This window comes from Stigmatopora argus, chromosome 23 (assembly GCF_051989625.1).
Source record: "Stigmatopora argus isolate UIUO_Sarg chromosome 23, RoL_Sarg_1.0, whole genome shotgun sequence".
Lineage (NCBI taxonomy): Eukaryota > Metazoa > Chordata > Actinopteri > Syngnathiformes > Syngnathidae > Stigmatopora > Stigmatopora argus.
In genome coordinates, this window is record NC_135409.1 from 8,775,001 (window position 1) to 8,792,775 (window position 17,775).

Sequence of the window (17,775 nt, forward strand, 5' to 3'; positions counted from 1 at the left end):
AGCGTCAATGGCAGCCCGGGAATAAGCACTCTTGGGCGGGCAGATGTAGCAGAACCGAGCCGTAAGAATTCACATCAAACAATGTCCAATCACTTCCTTCATAGAAGTGCCTTTGCATGTAGCTGATGTACGACATGGTGTCAGAGTTCATCACCGTTCATTGAAAAAGGGAAATGTTCGTTTAAAAAAGGGGGAAAAAGATTTTAGGTCAGCTTTAGCAACAGTGTAGACGTTGATCACATGATTAGTATTTTTTTATGGCGTTGATAAGAACGGATCCTCGTAAAAATGATGCGCGTCAAAGCAAAGAGTGAACAATGAAGCTTTGTGGATGGAACCTTGTATCAAATTTCATTCGTGTCATTTTAGCACTCCATACACATTAGGCACTTGCATTTTTTTTCCTTCAATATAATATTTACGTCTGCTTTAAATTGCACAGCCCCTTACATAACGGCTACCAAAGATCCTGACCACGCAAACTACCTTAAAAATGGAATAACATGAATAATTACATAAACCGAAAATAGTGTTCAAATACACTCTTGGTCATGAAAAAGAAGAAATTCAGGCAACTTAGAGAAAATGAAAACACTGAGTTGGTTTTCATTTATGCCATGCGATGGTGCTATTACTGCAGAAAAATAGTATGACGCCAACTACTAATTCTTTTTTAAAGTACAAATACTTATACAGTATAAACAATGTATAAATGTGTATATTTCAGCGTTATTTATTATTTGTGTGTCCGAATCTCTCCTTATTTTTTTTAATACTACTAATGGTTTTATGTTTACCCCCTTTTTTTAGTCGGCTGTTCGAAATGACGTGTTCTATTTGTTCATGGGACAAAACTACAGAAATGACACTTGTATAGTATTCAGTGTACAATTTGTATAACAAATTATGTATAAATGTATTGTCCCTACCTGGTAACAAACGCCACCTGTTGGTATTGCTGTCACAATTTAAAATAGTCATAAAAATGTAAGGGGCATTATGATGAGTGAAAGAAGGACCTAAAGGAGTTTTAATGTTAAGAAAACATCAAACAGTAAATCATGGACCAAAGTAGTCGAAAGAAAAAAATCAAGACAACAATTGTGGTCATGATTTATTTATATGCTGTCTATTGTAGCCCATGGAAATCACAGGGAAAATATTACTAATATATTCACTTGTTAACTTTTTATGTTAATAACATAAAATGTATCAAATTTCTCCACCTGTGTCACTTTTATAACTAATAACAACATAGACTACTACATTGAATGAAGTGAGCTGGTTTTGAAAAAAATATATATACATTTGAGCAGTGGCGGTCCGTGCATTTTCTCGCAGCGCCTTCAACGGGTAAAATCCACTTTCTAGGTATTGATGGACAAAATATAATATATGATTCAGATATTTCTTAGGCCAGCAGAGAAGGCCTTGAAGGCCCTGATGGCCCGCCACTGCATTTTTTGAGTTATTCATAAAATGACCATGTGTCTCATTGGTAAACGTGCAAATGACGCAAACACCATTAAAAGGTCCATGTTTTCAAAACACAAGAGGACATGACCTATTAAAGAAGCAGTGTAGACGCACACTAAACAAAAACAACAACAAAAAACGTAAATATGCATCAAGCTGTATGCGGATGTGATGTTTGACCTCATTTATTCGTGGAAGGCCTAAAATGCAACTACTCCATCGGTGTAATAGAACACTAAAACAATTATTAAATGATTTCTATGTGACATTTTCAATCACGAAACATCATTAACTTCTTTTTCGGCTCTCCTGATACGTCTACTGTCTCTGGCAAGTGCGTCAAAATGAGTCATAGCACGTTATATTTGACTGTAGTCTCAAATAGAAGCAAAAATATGAGTTTTGGAGGAAGGGGGACATTCTTTCATGCTGAGTAATTGCTTTATTGTTTGCTTTTCCTTCTAAGGGGTCCCCCAAAATTCAAATAGTTTGACCTACATTCAAATGAACGCAGAAACGTCTTAAAACTTAATGATAATGTGGACGAGTGGCATTTAATCCACGAGCGAACGTGACGGCGCAGTGGTTTCTTCAGATGCCCTTCCTTTTATGGGTTAACGAGTCAAAGTTACATAAGTTACATCATATATAGGTCAACATGTGTCTGGTTGGCACGTGCAGCCGGCGCTCTTATGTAAAGTCTCGTGCAAAGGTCTCAAATTACACTATGTAGGTGAGGCACCAAGATCGTCGACTTGAAGAAGACATCTCACTGTGACTTGTTTTTTCTTCCTCCGTTTCTTTGTCATCCCCAATATGCGTATACGTATTTTGCCATGATGAAAGTATCTTTTTTTTGGGTCATATTAGACGCGAGTAATCACCTAAATGACGTTATGATAATATAATGATATTTTTTTCATGATTCAAATAGATTGTAAAATTGAAATATATATAAAAAAAAATGTTATTCCCTCTTTCATTTATTTTCAATAAATGCAATTCGAAAAAGAATTTATATATTTGAAGATAAATGTACAATAAATTATGAAATAGAACAATTTAAAAAAGAGAATATTTACTTCAATCACCTTTTCATAGATAAAAATGAAATTAATAAAATAAATCAAGCTTTATTACAGTGATAAGCATAATCATGGAGCGACTTTTAACTAAGTGAAAGCACTACATACTGTATTAAAAATTCTATATATATATTTTTACTGGCTCAAGACTAGTGGACAGAGTGAGACCTCTTTTTTAAAGCGGTGCTGCTTTCCTTGGAAAGCCCGAAGCACGTAAACGAAGATCCGTGTTATATCAGGTCATTCAAATTAATTCTAGTTATCGAAACAAACATACATTTGAACATAACATAAATTTGGATCACTTAATATGAATGTATTGGCAACACAAGAAATCATCAACTGATGAAACAAAAAAAAATAAGATGGATGAATAGGAAGGTCTGATGATAGAGTGTGACGTCACTACACAGGACATGAATGAAGGAGGAAAAAGGGGAGGGTGGCGGTGACATGGTTTATACGGGTGTCCCATCCCTCACGTTTCTGGCCCTCTCGACCTCACCCACACCCACTCCGCCTCCTTTGTAAAAAAAAAAAAGAAAAGAAAATACACGCACGCACGCACACACACAAGAAGAGTGGGAGGGGAAGGCAAAAATGAAGTCAATTATACAAGTCTCTGGCTTTTCATGGCTCACTCCTCTCTCGATCGGCATCTCCACATGCGCCGCGGTGCGCGGTAAAGCCTTCGCCCGGAACTCGGCACCTCTCGCTCGGCCATGTCGGACGGAGGCTGCGGGGGGACCGCGGATAGCCTAGCAGGTAAGTGGCAGCCTCTACTCCGTCCAACTATAGTCTTTTAGCATTAACTGCGAGCCATTTATCAACGCCGAGTCTTTGAAACAGTTAAGTTATTTAAATGTTTGTATATTTACTATCGGGGAAGGTTTGATGGTAACTTTTGGAAGTTTCAAACATTTCCAAGTGTTCAACGCCACGGCAGGCAGAAATACAATCGATTTTAAAAAGACGAAATTGAATATTTCACCTTTTTAAAAATCGATGTAAAAAGACGAAATTCAATATTTCACCTTTATTGTGATATTGTTTGCATAAGATCGCATGGTAATTAAGTAAAAATAAAAACACCGGTTGAAATCCAGTAAAGTCGCCCATTCATTGTGCCATACTACAATCTCGTTTTAGTGTTGCGTTCCATAGCACTCGGATGTTTGAAAATTCTTTAAAAAAACACCAAAGAATACCAACGTTACGCAGATGAACTTATCATCCATTAATTGTATATACAATAAATAAGTACGACCTGATACGTTAATTAAAAAGGCATTGAGAAGCCGTTTTGTAATTTCAAATATAACGAGCAATGCTACCAATGCAAATGTGGCGTTTCTCTAATGTCGTGCCAACATATCGACTCTATGAAGACTTATTAAATTTTCCAGGAACAGATAATTTTTTTTCTGACTTCCCGGTAGTTACTGAACGCACCATCGAGTTGGGAGGGGGACTCGCTTGTCCGACATACCTTAAGTCCGCATCCTAGTGTAACCATGACGACATCTAACACGATCCATATGTTAATTTCTTCCAAGTATTTTTTTTTAAAATACATAAATTTTACTTTGTTTAAACCGCTCACAAGGGGCTTAAGTTTGTCACGTGCAACCACGAGGAAAAGTGGGTCAGTAGATCACTGGAGCAGCACTTCACTTTTACCCGCAGAGGGCGACATAATCAAGACCTCAGCAAATATTTAAGGAACTTTGAAATGTGTTTTTTTAATATCTTTTTTTTGTGTAAGATATAAATGTTTATGTGGTTGAATTAGATTAAACAATTAAGAAAAATACATATAGCAGTAAAATTGAGTTTGGGAATTGTGATTTTAATGTTTAGTTTAAAATACAACTATAATACAGTGGAAGTAACAAAATATGAAGTACAGTATCTGTTCCGAACCCATAAAATGATTTTCTGTTGGTATCTTTAAAATATACAGGAAAGCTTTGCCGTTTGGCCATATCCAGAAATAACTTAGAACATACTGTACTTAGTATGCATTTGCTAGTTGAAGGGCACACAGCACACTCAAAGTTAATAATGGGTAACAATAACAGGTAGAAATTGGATTTTAAATCTGTTCATTTAATACGAGGAAGCGAAATGTAGTAGTATTTCTCCCTAGATAAATTAGGTTGTCTTTAAGCAATATTGTAGGTAACAAATTACTTTAATTTCTTCTCCAACAACCAAGTACCTTGTAGTTATCCATGTGGGATGTAATAATCCCTCGTTAGAGACGGTAAAGTATGGCATGTAGGTCATTTCATGCATGCTTCTATGTTTTGGTCCCGCGCCGCATTCGAGTGAAACAATGACGGTGTGCCAGAGAAAAGATGCAAAGGTGCTCAGCCAAGTAGTGGGCGGAAGAGAGCGAGCGGATGAGCTCCCACGTTCTTTTTTTTGCGTCACCGATGACCCACTAAACTCCCCCGTAGGGATTTATAAGAATCATGCCAATAGCATCATATTGAACTATGAAAATAATCTGCGCTAGATCACAAAACACTGACATTATCAGAAGATTCAATCAGAGAGAGTGAATATAGAACACTCTAGGTCAACATTTTGCTTGCAATTATTTTGTGGAAATATGTGAAATAAAGTGGGTCAAGTTATAACTACAGTGTTATGTACCGTATTTTCACGACTATAAGGCGCACCGCATTATAAGGCGCACCCTCAATGAATGACACATTTTTTTCCATATATAAAGCACACTGGATTATAAGGCGCCCTGTCTATTTTGGAGAAAATTTAAGACTTTTGAGTGCGCCTTATAGTCGTGAAAATACGGTAATATTAGTTACGATCAATGTTCCCTCTAATTTTTTGTTTGTCTGGGCAGAAAGACAACCTCCCTGAGCAACATCATCATTGCTCGCTTTGGGCACATACCAGTATCACACTTGCCATAAGCAGGTGCATGTCAACTACACATAAATAATTTAGTAGTAATGAAATGTAATGATTAATATCTATGAATGGGCGGCCCGGCGGATGAGTGGTTCGCCCGTCGGCCTCACAGCTAAAAAAAATGGATTTTATTTTGTGCGCTCCATATGATTTGATATGCGCAGAGAAGATGAGAGTAGTGCGCAATTGCGCACAGACGCAGCTTAGATGGAACATTGGTTACGATGATAGCTAAAACCTCATGTTCCTTTACGTGCCTTATGGATGTATGCAGATTAAAATTTGCTGTGTGTATGTGTGTGTTGTTTGATAGGTGGCATTGTGGAGGAGAAAGGGTTGAGCCAAAGCAGCCGCCTGCTGCCTTCCATCGAGCTGCCCAGGAAGCGCAAGGGTGATGTGGACGACACTCTGGACACCCTTGCGCAGTAAGATTGCTAGCTAATACAATAACGGCTACCTTGAAACGGTCATTTTCATAGTTGAGTCATTGCAAACGATAACCCTACAAATAAAAATGATTTTTTTTCCAATATAAAAAAACAACAACCCCAAAATCATTGACATTTGCAAATTAAGAGGATCCAAAAGGTTGTTGTTTTTCCACGACAACGCACTCGTAAACGGAACAAACAAATTTAAATTAACTTGGATTAATATATACAGACACTCAAACATACGTTTAATGTAACTTTACACAAAACTGAATTCTAATTTTGTTGTAATCTTTTGTTACCTTCGTTTTTCGGGTTGACGGTTTGCCACGCCTCCGCCCTCACGTTCGCTATCGATGGACTGTTTGCTGTTGTATTGCATTCAAAATATTCCCAAAATGATGCACACAAATGTCCTCACAATAGGATAACGCATGACCACTTACCGAATGCTAAAATGCGTGTTTTAACAGGCATGGTCTTGACTTTGAAATGGAGGAGGATCTCAACAGGTACAAAAAAAATCACGTGATCATATTTTAAGGCTATTGATAGTGTTAAAGATAGTATTCAAATCTGAAGTTTTTTTTTTTCTGTCTTTACAGATCAGAAGATGATCAGCCAGCCAAAACGAAATGCTTCAGGTATACTAAATCCCCCTTTTCAAAAAAACTCAACTTTCAACTGACTTTAACTGTGTACTGTTAGCAGATGTAATGGATTTATGGTCATTATACGAGCATCACAAAATTTGGGGCTTCACCACAAAGTGCACAAATAGCAACAAACAAACAAACAGACAAATATAAGTTCAATAAATAATAACAATGAATAAGTAATAAATCAATAAGTAGTCAACATAAGTAGGGAAGTGCCCAAATAACAACAAATAAAAGAACAAATATATAAATAATGAATAATAATAAATAAATAATCACTCAATAGTTTATAAATACACAAATAAGTAGTTAGCTTAATAAATAGTCAACATAGAAAAGTAGTCAACATGAATAAGTGGTTGCAAAAGTGAATAAAGTGGACAATACTCTTCTGATTAAATGTTTATTTTTATGTTGTAGTACTTTTTTGGGCAGATTGAAAATAATAGGTAAGTGCTTTTTTGGGTTTAGGGTTATGAATATGTACTTTTTGTCCATATTCACATAAATGTTACAGCTTGATAGCTTCTTAAACAGTCAAACTCTGTCAATTTTAATGTTATGAAAGCCATGAATATGCACTCCCGTTTTAAAATATGTTGTATGAAATCAATGGAAATCACAAAAAATGACTTTCTTTAATGAAATGTTTATTATTTTTACATACTTGGGCAATAGTTAATACACAATACAGACTTGGAAGAAACTATTTTTCCACTCATAACTAAAAAAAAGGGAAAAATGCATAGCATTTCATACTCTGAATATTATTACTGTATTTTCACGACTATAAGGCGCACTTAAAAGTCAGACATTTTCTCCAAAATAGACAGGGCAGCTTATATATGGAAAACAATTTTAAATGTGTCATTCATTGAGGGTGCGGCTTATAATGCGGTGCGCCTTATAGTCGTGAAAATACGGTACTTATTGAATATTTATTTGTTTGTTGTTTTTTGTACACTTTGTGGGGAATCTTTAAATCTCATACTTGTATAATGACAATAAAAGCATCCCATTCAATACCTTGGTGATGTGCCAAAATAATACCAAAATCAATGACATCTTTCAAGCGTTTCCAGATGCACACAATCAACTTTTCTTTGAAATTTTAGGCAGCCTCACCGTCAGATCGAGAAGCGACGGCGAGATAAAATGAACAACCTCATCGACGAGTTGGCCGCCATGATCCCCGCCTGCCAGCCCGTGGCCAGGAAATTGGACAAACTCAGTGTTTTGCGCAAAGCCGTGCAGCACCTAAAATCCCTGAAAGGTACGACGCGGTACGGCGCTCGTCCGCCCGCCGTCCGATGCCGACCGAGTTCTTTCTCTTCCCCCGCAGCCGGGTCGGGCGGCGCATTTGCCGAGGCCGCCCGCAAGCCTCCCGGCTTGCCTCACGATGACCTCAGGCATCTTTTGCTCAGGGTACGTGATGGGCTACCTTGAGCGCAGGTTCTTTCTTTTGGGAAGATGTACGTCTTTCTTCACCTGCGTTGCGTGCTCATCCCAGGTTGTCGACGGTTTCCTGTTGGTTGTGAGTTGCGACCGGGGGAAAATTTTGTTCATCTCTGAATCTGTCTCCAAGACCCTCAGTTTTAGTAGGGTGTGTAAGCAAACCTATGTTTTTTTGGTTTTTATTCTCTTTTTTGTTTGTTTGTTTGTTTTGATGTTTTTACAGCCAAGCATGACATTATTTATTTTCCAGCCTTCTCTTAATGTGCCCACTCATCCAAGGCAAATACATATCAGAGCTGCCAAATATACTATACAAATTTTCCATACTTTCCTACTACACCAGTCTTTACCAAACTACTAAATACCAGTGGCGGTCGGTGCATTTTCTAGTAGCGCCTTCTGCTATCGGAATAAATCCAACCCTCAAAAACTATTTTATGGCTATAAAAGCTCTACTGCAGCTACAGCTGCGACACATAAAAAATCATCAATAATAACCTTGTACAATTGAAATATTATTTAGGAATATAGCCATATTTTAATCACCAAAAATCCTTTTTAACTGTACACAATATCCATCCTCCTTTATTTCCTCCTTTTCTATCGCCATCGAAGCTAATGATGTAAGTCGAGCCTGTCCTGTCCTGTCGTATTTCTGGCATAGTCCGTCTTGAAAATGGCTTTAAATCAACATAACAATATATTTGCTTATGCAGCTAGCTCCAGATACAGTTTGGTAGCTCTGGCTAATCACTAGCCAATCATAGTTGGTGAAAGCGATGACGTATCCCTACGCCTGCGACAATACATTGTGGTGTTTCCCCACTACGAAATATGATTTTTGACATTTGGCAGCTCTGCATTATCACCCCCCACCCTCCCCTTCCCCCCTATCGCACCACCCCTCAAAAATAAGTTACTAATTGACTTTATTCTGGTTTGTGCTGTCAGGTGGAGCTGATGGGCCAAAGTCTTTTTGACTTCATCCACCCCAAAGACATCAGCAAAGTAAAAGAACAGCTGTCGCCATCCGAGTTGAACCCCCACAATCGAATCATCGACGTGACCAGTGAGTAGCCGCTTTACCCGAACGTCTCTTCATTTCGACACGGCAACCGCTCGGTGCAACTTTGCTTTTATTCCAGCCGGAGTCCCCGTTCAAGCGGAAGCTTCCGTGGAGTCCTTTCAGTTGTCGTCCGGCGCCAGACGCTCCTTTTTCTGCCGCATGAAGCACAGTCGAGTGGCCGGAAAGCACAAGGACAAGCGTACGCCGCCCGTCGCTTCCGTTAAGAAAGGTGGGCTCTTTAATGATTGGCGCTGTGGCGTGCTTGGAACACATTGACGTCCAATTTATTTAAGCTGAGGCCCGAGAATGTTCGGTGGGGCCCATGCGCTATCCACTCGTCCACCAAATAGATTTAAACCACCCTCAAAAAACCAAAATCTTTAGTTATGAGCAGTTTGTCTTAACGCGATGCTCCGTTTAATTCCAAAAGTGTCGCACTCAGGTTCCCTCTAGACTAGATAGAGCAATGGTGTCAGATTCGGGTTGGTTCGCGGGGCGCTTTAACGTCAACTTGATTTCACGTGGGTCGGACCATTTTAGATATAATGTTTAGATTTTTTTTTAAATAAATGGATTAAAAGAACTGGATTAAAAGCCCTGAATATTCAGTTTTTTATAGATTTAAAACAATGTTTATTTGAGCTTTTTTTAAAATATATTTTTAGATTTTACAAAATGATTTTTAACTAAAAACAGAAAAAAAATCAATTAAAAAATTACAATGATTGATTTAAAAGGGGGAAAATACGGAAATGTAATATACATCTATACACTTCATTTGAATTTGATCCTAAAACAGAAAGTCGGCACTCATGATTGACTTTCCCGGGCCACACATTGATGCGGCGGGCCAGATTTGACCCTCGGGCTGCCACTTTGACACACATGCTCTAGAGAGTACCGCTGAATTTACTATTTATAATTTAGCCCACTGAATTTTTTCCCCCCATGCACAGCCTAGTATTTGACTTGAAAGCACTCCATCCTAAATTTTGAGCAAATCCTTTTTTTGGCTGCCAATTCAGAGTCCAGCCGATACTGCACCCTCCACTGCACCGGCTACATGCGCAGCTGGCCCCGGAGCGAGGCGGACTCGGAGGGCGACGGCGACAAGGACACCCCGGGCCTCACCTGTCTGGTCACCATGTGCCGGGCGCAGGACCACGCGTCCCGCCGGCCCCCCAGAGCCGTTAACGTCAAGCCCACCGAGTTCGTGACTCGCTGTGCCATCGACGGCAAGTTCACTTTTGTAGAACAACAGTGAGTTTCCGCCCCCCCACCACCCCCAGTTTGTTCTCTTCTCAAATCCCGCCCCCCCCTCTATCGCGAGCCCCAGGTCAAATTTGAACTGAGCAAGCAATGGCAGAGATTGACTATTCACGAGCCTACTTTTGTGTCTTTGCCGTTGTTTCTCAGAGGGACCGTCTCGATGGCGTCCCCGTGAAAATATCCACTATTGGGCCCTAATTTCAGCACCTAAGTACAGTGAATTGGCTTCATGGTCCCTCCCTCCCTCCCGCGTGACGGATGAGTGCGTGTGGACACGATGGAGGCCGAGTCCGCCCCCAATGAACGGCCAAACTAAATCTTTCCCTCTCGTCCTCTCTTTTGTGTGTGCGCGTGTGACAGAGCCACCACCATTATCGGTTACCTCCCGCAAGAAATTTTAGGAACTTCCTGTTACGAGTACTTCCACCAGGACGACCTTCAGCACTTGGCGGAAAAACACAGGCAAGGTGATGGATTGCTTTTTAACCAGGCTCTTATTTCACACACGGGTTTATTTATTTATTTTTTTTAATCATGATTTTATTTCTGTATTTTCTGGACTGTAAATTGCAATTTTTTCGAAATTATGTATGTCTTTTTTTGTTATCAACATTAAGTTATTAACACAATCAACACAAGTTATTTATGAAATCATAATTCAACCTTTAATTGTTATTCTGTCCCTTAACTTTTAATGTCACCAATTACCATAAAAGGACATTTTCATGATTTATTTAATGTAATTTCCAAAGACTTTAACTAGTTTGCCCTTTAATCAATGATTACAAAAAAAGTTTAGAAGCACAATTTAATTTTTGTGACCGGTTTAAAAAAAATAATACAATTTGACAGTTGCTTGTTTCCTATATATCCTGAGCTACCCTCTTTATAATAGTTAATCCTTAATTGTGAGTGTGTCAAATAAGCCCAGATTTTTTTTTCACCTTGATATTGACAGAACTCTTATTCACCATGTCTATGTTTGTTTTGTGGTGGTGACGTTGCTGTTAAAGTTTCTTTTTGTGTCCGCAGTGCTGCGCAGCAAAGAGAAACTGGAAACAAAATGCTACAAATTCAAAGCAAAATACGGCCCTTACGTTTCACTCCAAAGTCAGTGGTTTAGTTTCACCAACCCGTGGACCAAAGAAGTGGAATTTATCGTCTCATTGAATCGGGTGGTCTCGTAAGTATGCCATCACACCCTCCAAATACTGTATTACAATTTCCAAAATGATCTATCTGTAGATATACTATTTTATCATTGAACTCTGTTTGTATCAGCAGGGGGGGCAATCAGACAAAAGATGACGAGGCAGCAGGCTGCTCCAAAGGTTTGATCGCTATTCTTAAATATTTTATTTATTTTTTTCTTTATTTTGGCTGACATGTCTTTTTTTTTTTTTCCCCAGAGGAATCAAAACAACAACCCATAATCCCCGGCCTCACGAGCGGCGTAGGTAAAATGATCTACGCGGGCAGCATCGGGACCCAAATTGCTAATGAACTCGTGGATTCCAACAGGTAACAAAAAGAAAATACAAAAGCGTCTTTACATTACATTTACATTATACATTTATATTTTTATTCCCCCACCACAACAGGGCAAACTCGTCGCTATCGAGTGTCGCGTCCAGTCCGTTCGATGCCTCGCAAAGTACACTTGAGTCCCCGCGAGCCAGCACAAGCGTGAGGACTTTGTTATTATGAACATGCATATGACTAAAATTTGTATGTCGTTAAATACATTGATTGTCGTTTGTTGAAATGTTGCTTTTTTTGCAGCAGTCTGGTCGAGAGGAAGAATCTGAAAGTTTGTCCGAACTGACGACGACGGCGGTGGTCCCGAGTGCTTCTGAGAGTGAAGGTGCTTTGGATTAGAATATTTATCGATAAAATAATCACAATTGATAGGTCTGTAGAAACAGCTTCAGGAGCAGGTTAAGAAAGAGTGAGCTCAATTTAAAGGAAATAGGTTTATTACCAGACTGCAGGATGGAGAGAGAGCTCTAACAGTGGAGAACTGCCCAGCCTGGTGTCCTTTGCAACGCTCTCTCCAATGAACAGTGGGTCAGTCTTTATATAGGAAAACAGAGTATAGTATAGTTTCTATGACAACGACCAAACTTTGGGCAAAGTCTGATTAATCAGTGGCAAGTTTCTATGATTACGATGTTTCTATACTTACAAAAACGGATACAATATTACAATTACAATGATATACAATATACAATCATACAGTTAATATTACAATTATACAATTGCCAAGCGTCTTTGTCATCTTATCTTATCTTACAACAATTTCACCAAATATAACTGTTGATGACATTGTATAAATATGAATAAAACAAAATGTCAATGAGGATTAGAAAAATATTCCAAAAATGAGAATGTCAAAAAAAAAAACCCTACAATTTGCATTCAAAATGTGAGATGAATACAAACCCTTTTAAATGAAACGACGAAACAACCCACAATCAATGTAAATGCCACTCTATATTTTTGAAGCCATTGACTCCACCTCCGTACGAGTCGTACGGTGTTTGTAAGGTTTTTGGGGGGTTTGTAAGGGGAAATCATAATCATTTATAAGGGCAGTTATCGGCAGAGGTTGACAGGTATGCGTCCCCAAACGATAGGCTCATTTACAAATTCACCGTTTGTCTTCTTCTCCCGGCAGCCGGCAAGTCGCCCCTGCAGGACTTGGACAGCATCCTGGTGCCGGGCCTGAGCAACTTCAGCAGCGACGAGGCGGCCATGGCCGTCATCATGAGCTTACTGGAGACCGACGTCAACGTGGCCCAGCCGGGGGACGACTTTGACGACTTCCACTGGCCCTTCTGAGACTTCTTCTCCTTAAGGTTACCACACTTGAAGTCAACGTGTCTTCCTTGACAGCACCGTGGTCATCAAAAGAGGAAAATCCCTCCCACTGCTGGAGTGCGGCACGTTTTTTTTAAAAATTCCATACACAAATTGTCTGTCATAGCCATTGGCGTCTCTTAGCATTATGCAAATATGGACGTGACGTGATTGATGCCTTGCTCAATTAGGATGTGACTCAGCCAAAGTCAAGCCACTTGGTGTGACATCATCTTCTCCAAATTTTTCACAGCGACTGCATTTATTAAGAAAAATAGGGTAGTTGATCATGGTGACCTATTTTCCATGATTGAATATATCATTCAAATATTTGGCCCAAATTGACTTTAGAAAGTGATATATTTACCTCACAAGTTTCATATTTCTATTCCTTGATTTACCTGATAGTCCTTTGATCAGTTCATCTCATCATTGGCCATAATCGACATAAAACATTTTTTATTGACCGTACACGGGCGTAGTTGGTCCAAAATAGTAATCGTTTATTTCACAGTTGTCTTTTTGATTAGGCACTACTTTAAATAGTATAAAATTCAAATGTTTAGGTCGCACAAGCCCAGTTTCTTTCACATTTTATTAGTCATTTGAAATGTAGTTTTATGAACATTTTATTAATTTATTTTAAACTTTATTTAAAAACACAATGAGGCATAATAGTAAAAAAACCTCCCCAAATTATTCTCACATTATTTGGATAATCCACTCTCATATTTGGTCATAATTTATTTAAAAACAAATAATGCTAACACCGTTTCTTGTCAGCGTGACCGGACGATTCGGCGAAATGTCCATCGGCGAAACGTCTTTCGGCGAAACGTCCGAGTACCTCTTCTCAGCCAATTTAGGGCCAAATCATGTTAGCAAAGGAGAGCAAAATCTTGATTGAACATTTTTTCAAATTGCAACATTTTGAAAAACGATTTGAATATATTTGCGCACTAATTGATTTCATTTTTTTTTTATTCATCCACCTAGTTGGCCTTATTTTCTTTGCTGTACATGGAGTAATTGTAATTTATTAACTGTGTTAGCTTCATGCTTTTTGATGTACTTTCCACTTATTTAAAATTATCTGTTGGTATGTTGCAGAATGTCCCGAATATACCGCAAGAGCCTTTCAACATTGCTATCTCTCAACATTGCTACTGAGAATATGCAAGTCCAATCGAAATTCCTAAGACTTGGCGCCAGCTCATTGGTCAACTGGTGTAAACTTGTATCACTGGCTCCTTGAATCTTGAAAACAAAAAAACAACAACAATGTGATTGTGATGGTGTTGCCTGGTGTTTTTCAATGTGTAACGGCCGTGTGACGGCTTTTAAACTGGCCGTCGGATGACAAATGTGTCTTTTGTCCGTTTGTATGCGCGTATCATCGTTGATGTTTCTGCTGTATGAAGAGGAAGTTCCTTTTGGAAGTAAAGTTTTTTTTTAAAGGAATTCACTTCTAGTGAGGATCTTTTGTTCAAATCTACCTCACGATTAACACCAGTGTATGAAATTGGTATTAACTGTTTTTTTTCAATCATACTAAAATGTATTATCTGGCTTTTTACAATATATATTTATAGAAATTGATTTTTTTTTTCACTCTAACCGCCACCAGCTTCTGTTTTGTTTTTCAGGTTGCAGTCATCTCAAAACGGATTCTTCCTGTTACGAGTACTTCCACCAGGACGACCTCCTCCGGCACTTGGCGCAAAAACACGGGCAAGGTAATGGCTTGTTTTATAATCAGGCTCTTATTTCACACACATGGGGTTAAAATGTATTTTTTTAAAATAATGATTTCATTTTCTGGACTGTAAGTCGCACATGGGGTTAATGTATTTTAATCTGATAGATTTGCTGGGCTTTGATTTGTGTTTTTTTTCTGTCTGATTCCATTTATGCATTTTTTACTATTAGCGCATCCGCATCACCATCCGGGTATCACATCACCCCCCCCCCCCCCTCTAAATTTCCTCTAGGTGGTATTGGTTCTCCGTCTGCGATTGGATCCCCCCTGACTGGTGGCCATAGTCCATTGGGATAGGCTCCAGCACCCCCTTGTGAGGATAAGGTACGGCAATTGAATGAATGATAATACACCGCATTTGACCGCACTTAAACATGAAGTTTTAATAGTCCACACACAGACTTTGATGGATTAACTTTGCTACTAATGACGGTGATAGACATCCAAACCATTTGAATTGTCAGTAATATAACCCACGGCAAAACATCGACCAGTTAAACCGCCTTCGTAGCTCTAGGTTCGAAATCACCCTTCAGTTCTCTGCACGCTGCCGCACATCAAGATTCGTTTGGCTTTAGCGAAGTAAAAGAGCGGGCCAATAAATACCCCGAGCTTGGGAAACAACTGACAAAACTGGACCGCAAAACACGTCACGAGATCGGACATGACTTCCCTGGCGATGCTCAAGAAGAGCAAAGGGAGCATGACGCAAACAGGCATGTAGGCGACCACGGCGGGCACCACCACGGTCAGCACGTTCACCACCGCCCGTCTTTTCAGAGGCAACCCGCTTCGACCCTGGCGGGCGCCGGTCAGGGCTGAGTTGGATCGCCGTAACGACAGGATCACTCCAGTGAGGCTTGCGAACATGACAAAGAAGAGGTTGGCAATGACCACGCAAATAGGCAGCAGCATCATAAACAGGTTATTGATGATGCCTGTTGGAAAACAAGCAAAAGAAATGCCGCCGTGGCTTTAAAATGCGGAGCTAGGAGTAGCAGGGTGTGGCTTGGTGACCGTGACCACACCTGTAAGCACTTACCAGAAACCAAACAGAAGCAAAAGGTGAGCGCCCAGACTGCAGCCGACACGCCGGCGCGGTACTCCCACTTGCGGGCTTTCAGGTACAAAACGGGTCGCGCCACCGCTAGGTAGCGCTCGATACACATGCAGGCTAGCAGTAGCGGGCAACCGATCAGATTGAACATAGAGAAGATGCTCTCGGCCATGGTGAAGGGAATGTTGTAGGAAATCTGGGAAGGCCCTGGAAGCCATTGGCATGGAGGGTTAGCGTGCTAAGTTATCGTTTGTGCACACCTGTAAAAATCGTTTGTGCTCACCTGTAAAATTTGTCGCCACGGAATACGGGTCAAGATAGCAGGCGAAGGGTAAAAAACTAATGTAGAGGAAATCCATCACAGCAACGTTCAAGCCGAGCACCTACAAAACAAAGCCTTCGTTGGGTTTATTTTTAAAAAAATATGATCGCTCTGTTTACCTTATAAAGAAATTATTATGCTTATTCGTGCAAATTCTTACGCAGTTGTTTTGGTTTCCGATCCGCTCGGGTCACCTTGTATGCTTACTTGTGCAAATTCTTACGCAGGTGTTTTTGGTTCCGATCTAATATGAGATTGATGTGGCAGTTGTTTTTTGACCTTAATGGTGTTATTCGGTTAGCTTATGCAATTGTTTGAATCAGATTACCTTAAATGTTTTGATTATGCGCCGACTAAATTGACAGATTAAGATGCCTTTTCTTTAGAATCATCTTGGACGAAGGCGAGTCGGGAGTGATTTTCCTTGCAAGTTGTAGCCACTGTATGTTAATGATGTCTCCCTGTTTTGATTAAAGTGTAATGATAATAAATCTATCAGCCTTCCACAGTCTTGTTCAGCGTGTAAAACTGGACCCAAGAGCAGATTTTGAGGGTCTTCATCTGGGTCTGAGTTCCTAAAACTTTTCCCGTCTTCTAACGTTACACCATCTCAATGTAAATGAAGCCAAAGCGCACTGACCTTTGTGACATTGTTGGCCTTGCTTTCTCGGAGAGTTAACCAAATGACAAATCCATTACACGTTCCTCCTATGACTATGATCAAAACATTGGTGAAAAGCCAAATCATTTCCCAGGCCTTCCCTCGACATGTCGTGTCAATTTCCCGCAGGCTATCGGAGTCTTGTTGAAGCTTCATCGGCTGGCCGGAGGACTGAAGGTGACCGGACTTCTATTCTCATCAAAGCGCCCGGAATGGCTGCCAGATGCCTGAAAACAAATGAACAGGTGTGATGTTTTTTCTTTGCCTCAAATGCAAAGAGCTATGTTGTTATTTGAACTTATTTCCATTTGTCAGTCCATCATTGATGTCAGCTCATGCGGTCGCCGTTATCATTTGACATTTAAAAAAAATCATGCAAATCAAGCGAGTTTGGATTGTCGCTTTTGGTTTGATTCTGGCAGTGGCGGTCCGTGCATTTCCTCGTAGCGCCTTCAACGTATCAATCCAACCCTCAAAAACAATTTTATGGCTATAAAACCTCTACAGCTGCGACACATAAAAAATAATCAATAAATCAATTGACAAAAATGGGGTAAAATCCACTTCATAGCAGCATTTCATGATTAAATTCAAATACTGGAGCTTTTCAGACATTAAAACCAGGCCAGTGGGATGATTTTCCCGGGAAAAGACAGCAATGAATGTCAATGGCGTACGGGCAAACATTGCCCGAAAATGGGGTAAAATCCAACCGAAAACAGCATTTAGGCCAGCA

The 17,775-nt window shown here is 39.7% G+C and overlaps 2 protein-coding genes across 6 annotated transcripts in view; both read left to right on the top strand.

Moving 5' to 3' along the window:
• LOC144069137 (serine/threonine-protein kinase 38-like) overlaps window positions 1-1,221 on the top strand; it is a 7,771-nt gene extending 6,550 nt beyond the window's left edge. The window contains exon 13 of the mRNA XM_077594267.1: window positions 1-1,221. This exon is cut by the window's left edge and continues 899 nt beyond it. The gene's annotated coding sequence lies outside the window, so the exon portion shown is untranslated.
• A 1,814-nt stretch (window positions 1,222-3,035) lies between these two features.
• Window positions 3,036-17,486, top strand: LOC144069066 (basic helix-loop-helix ARNT-like protein 2). Of its 5 annotated transcripts, XR_013298376.1 has the most exons (20): window positions 3,036-3,326; window positions 5,815-5,926; window positions 6,406-6,444; window positions 6,538-6,576; window positions 7,707-7,864; window positions 7,934-8,016; window positions 8,102-8,194; window positions 8,998-9,115; window positions 9,192-9,341; window positions 10,138-10,372; window positions 10,742-10,848; window positions 11,414-11,564; window positions 11,663-11,712; window positions 11,791-11,902; window positions 11,983-12,067; window positions 12,164-12,245; window positions 13,059-13,239; window positions 14,887-14,976; window positions 15,232-15,323; window positions 17,169-17,486. XR_013298376.1 is itself a non-coding variant. In XM_077594132.1 (18 exons), exons 1-17 carry the CDS (start codon window positions 3,284-3,286, stop codon window positions 13,220-13,222), a joined length of 1,821 nt encoding a protein of 606 aa, XP_077450258.1. In that variant the 5' UTR covers window positions 3,037-3,283; the 3' UTR covers window positions 13,223-13,239; window positions 14,351-14,701. The 5 variants fall into 5 exon arrangements, 4 of the variants coding, with proteins under 4 accessions (XP_077450258.1, XP_077450257.1, XP_077450261.1 ...); XM_077594132.1 differs by lacking the exons at window positions 14,887-14,976; window positions 15,232-15,323; window positions 17,169-17,486 and adding an exon at window positions 14,351-14,701 and having other exon boundaries at window positions 3,037-3,326; XM_077594131.1 differs by lacking the exons at window positions 14,887-14,976; window positions 15,232-15,323; window positions 17,169-17,486 and having other exon boundaries at window positions 3,037-3,326; window positions 13,059-14,701.
• Window positions 17,487-17,775: the final 289 nt, after the last annotated feature.

What these genes read in the sequence shown, in the direction of transcription:
- LOC144069066 (XM_077594131.1), top strand. Translation starts at nt 3,284, where the DNA reads ATGTCGGACGGAGGCTGCGGGGGGACCGCGGATAGCCTAGCAG. An exon ending in GGCGGAAAAACACAGGCAAG is followed by an intron (nt 10,849 to 11,413) that starts GTGATGGATTGC and finishes TTGTGTCCGCAG; the next exon opens with TGCTGCGCAGCAAAGAGAAA. An exon ending in TCATTGAATCGGGTGGTCTC is followed by an intron (nt 11,565 to 11,662) that starts GTAAGTATGCCA and finishes TGTTTGTATCAG; the next exon opens with CAGGGGGGGCAATCAGACAA.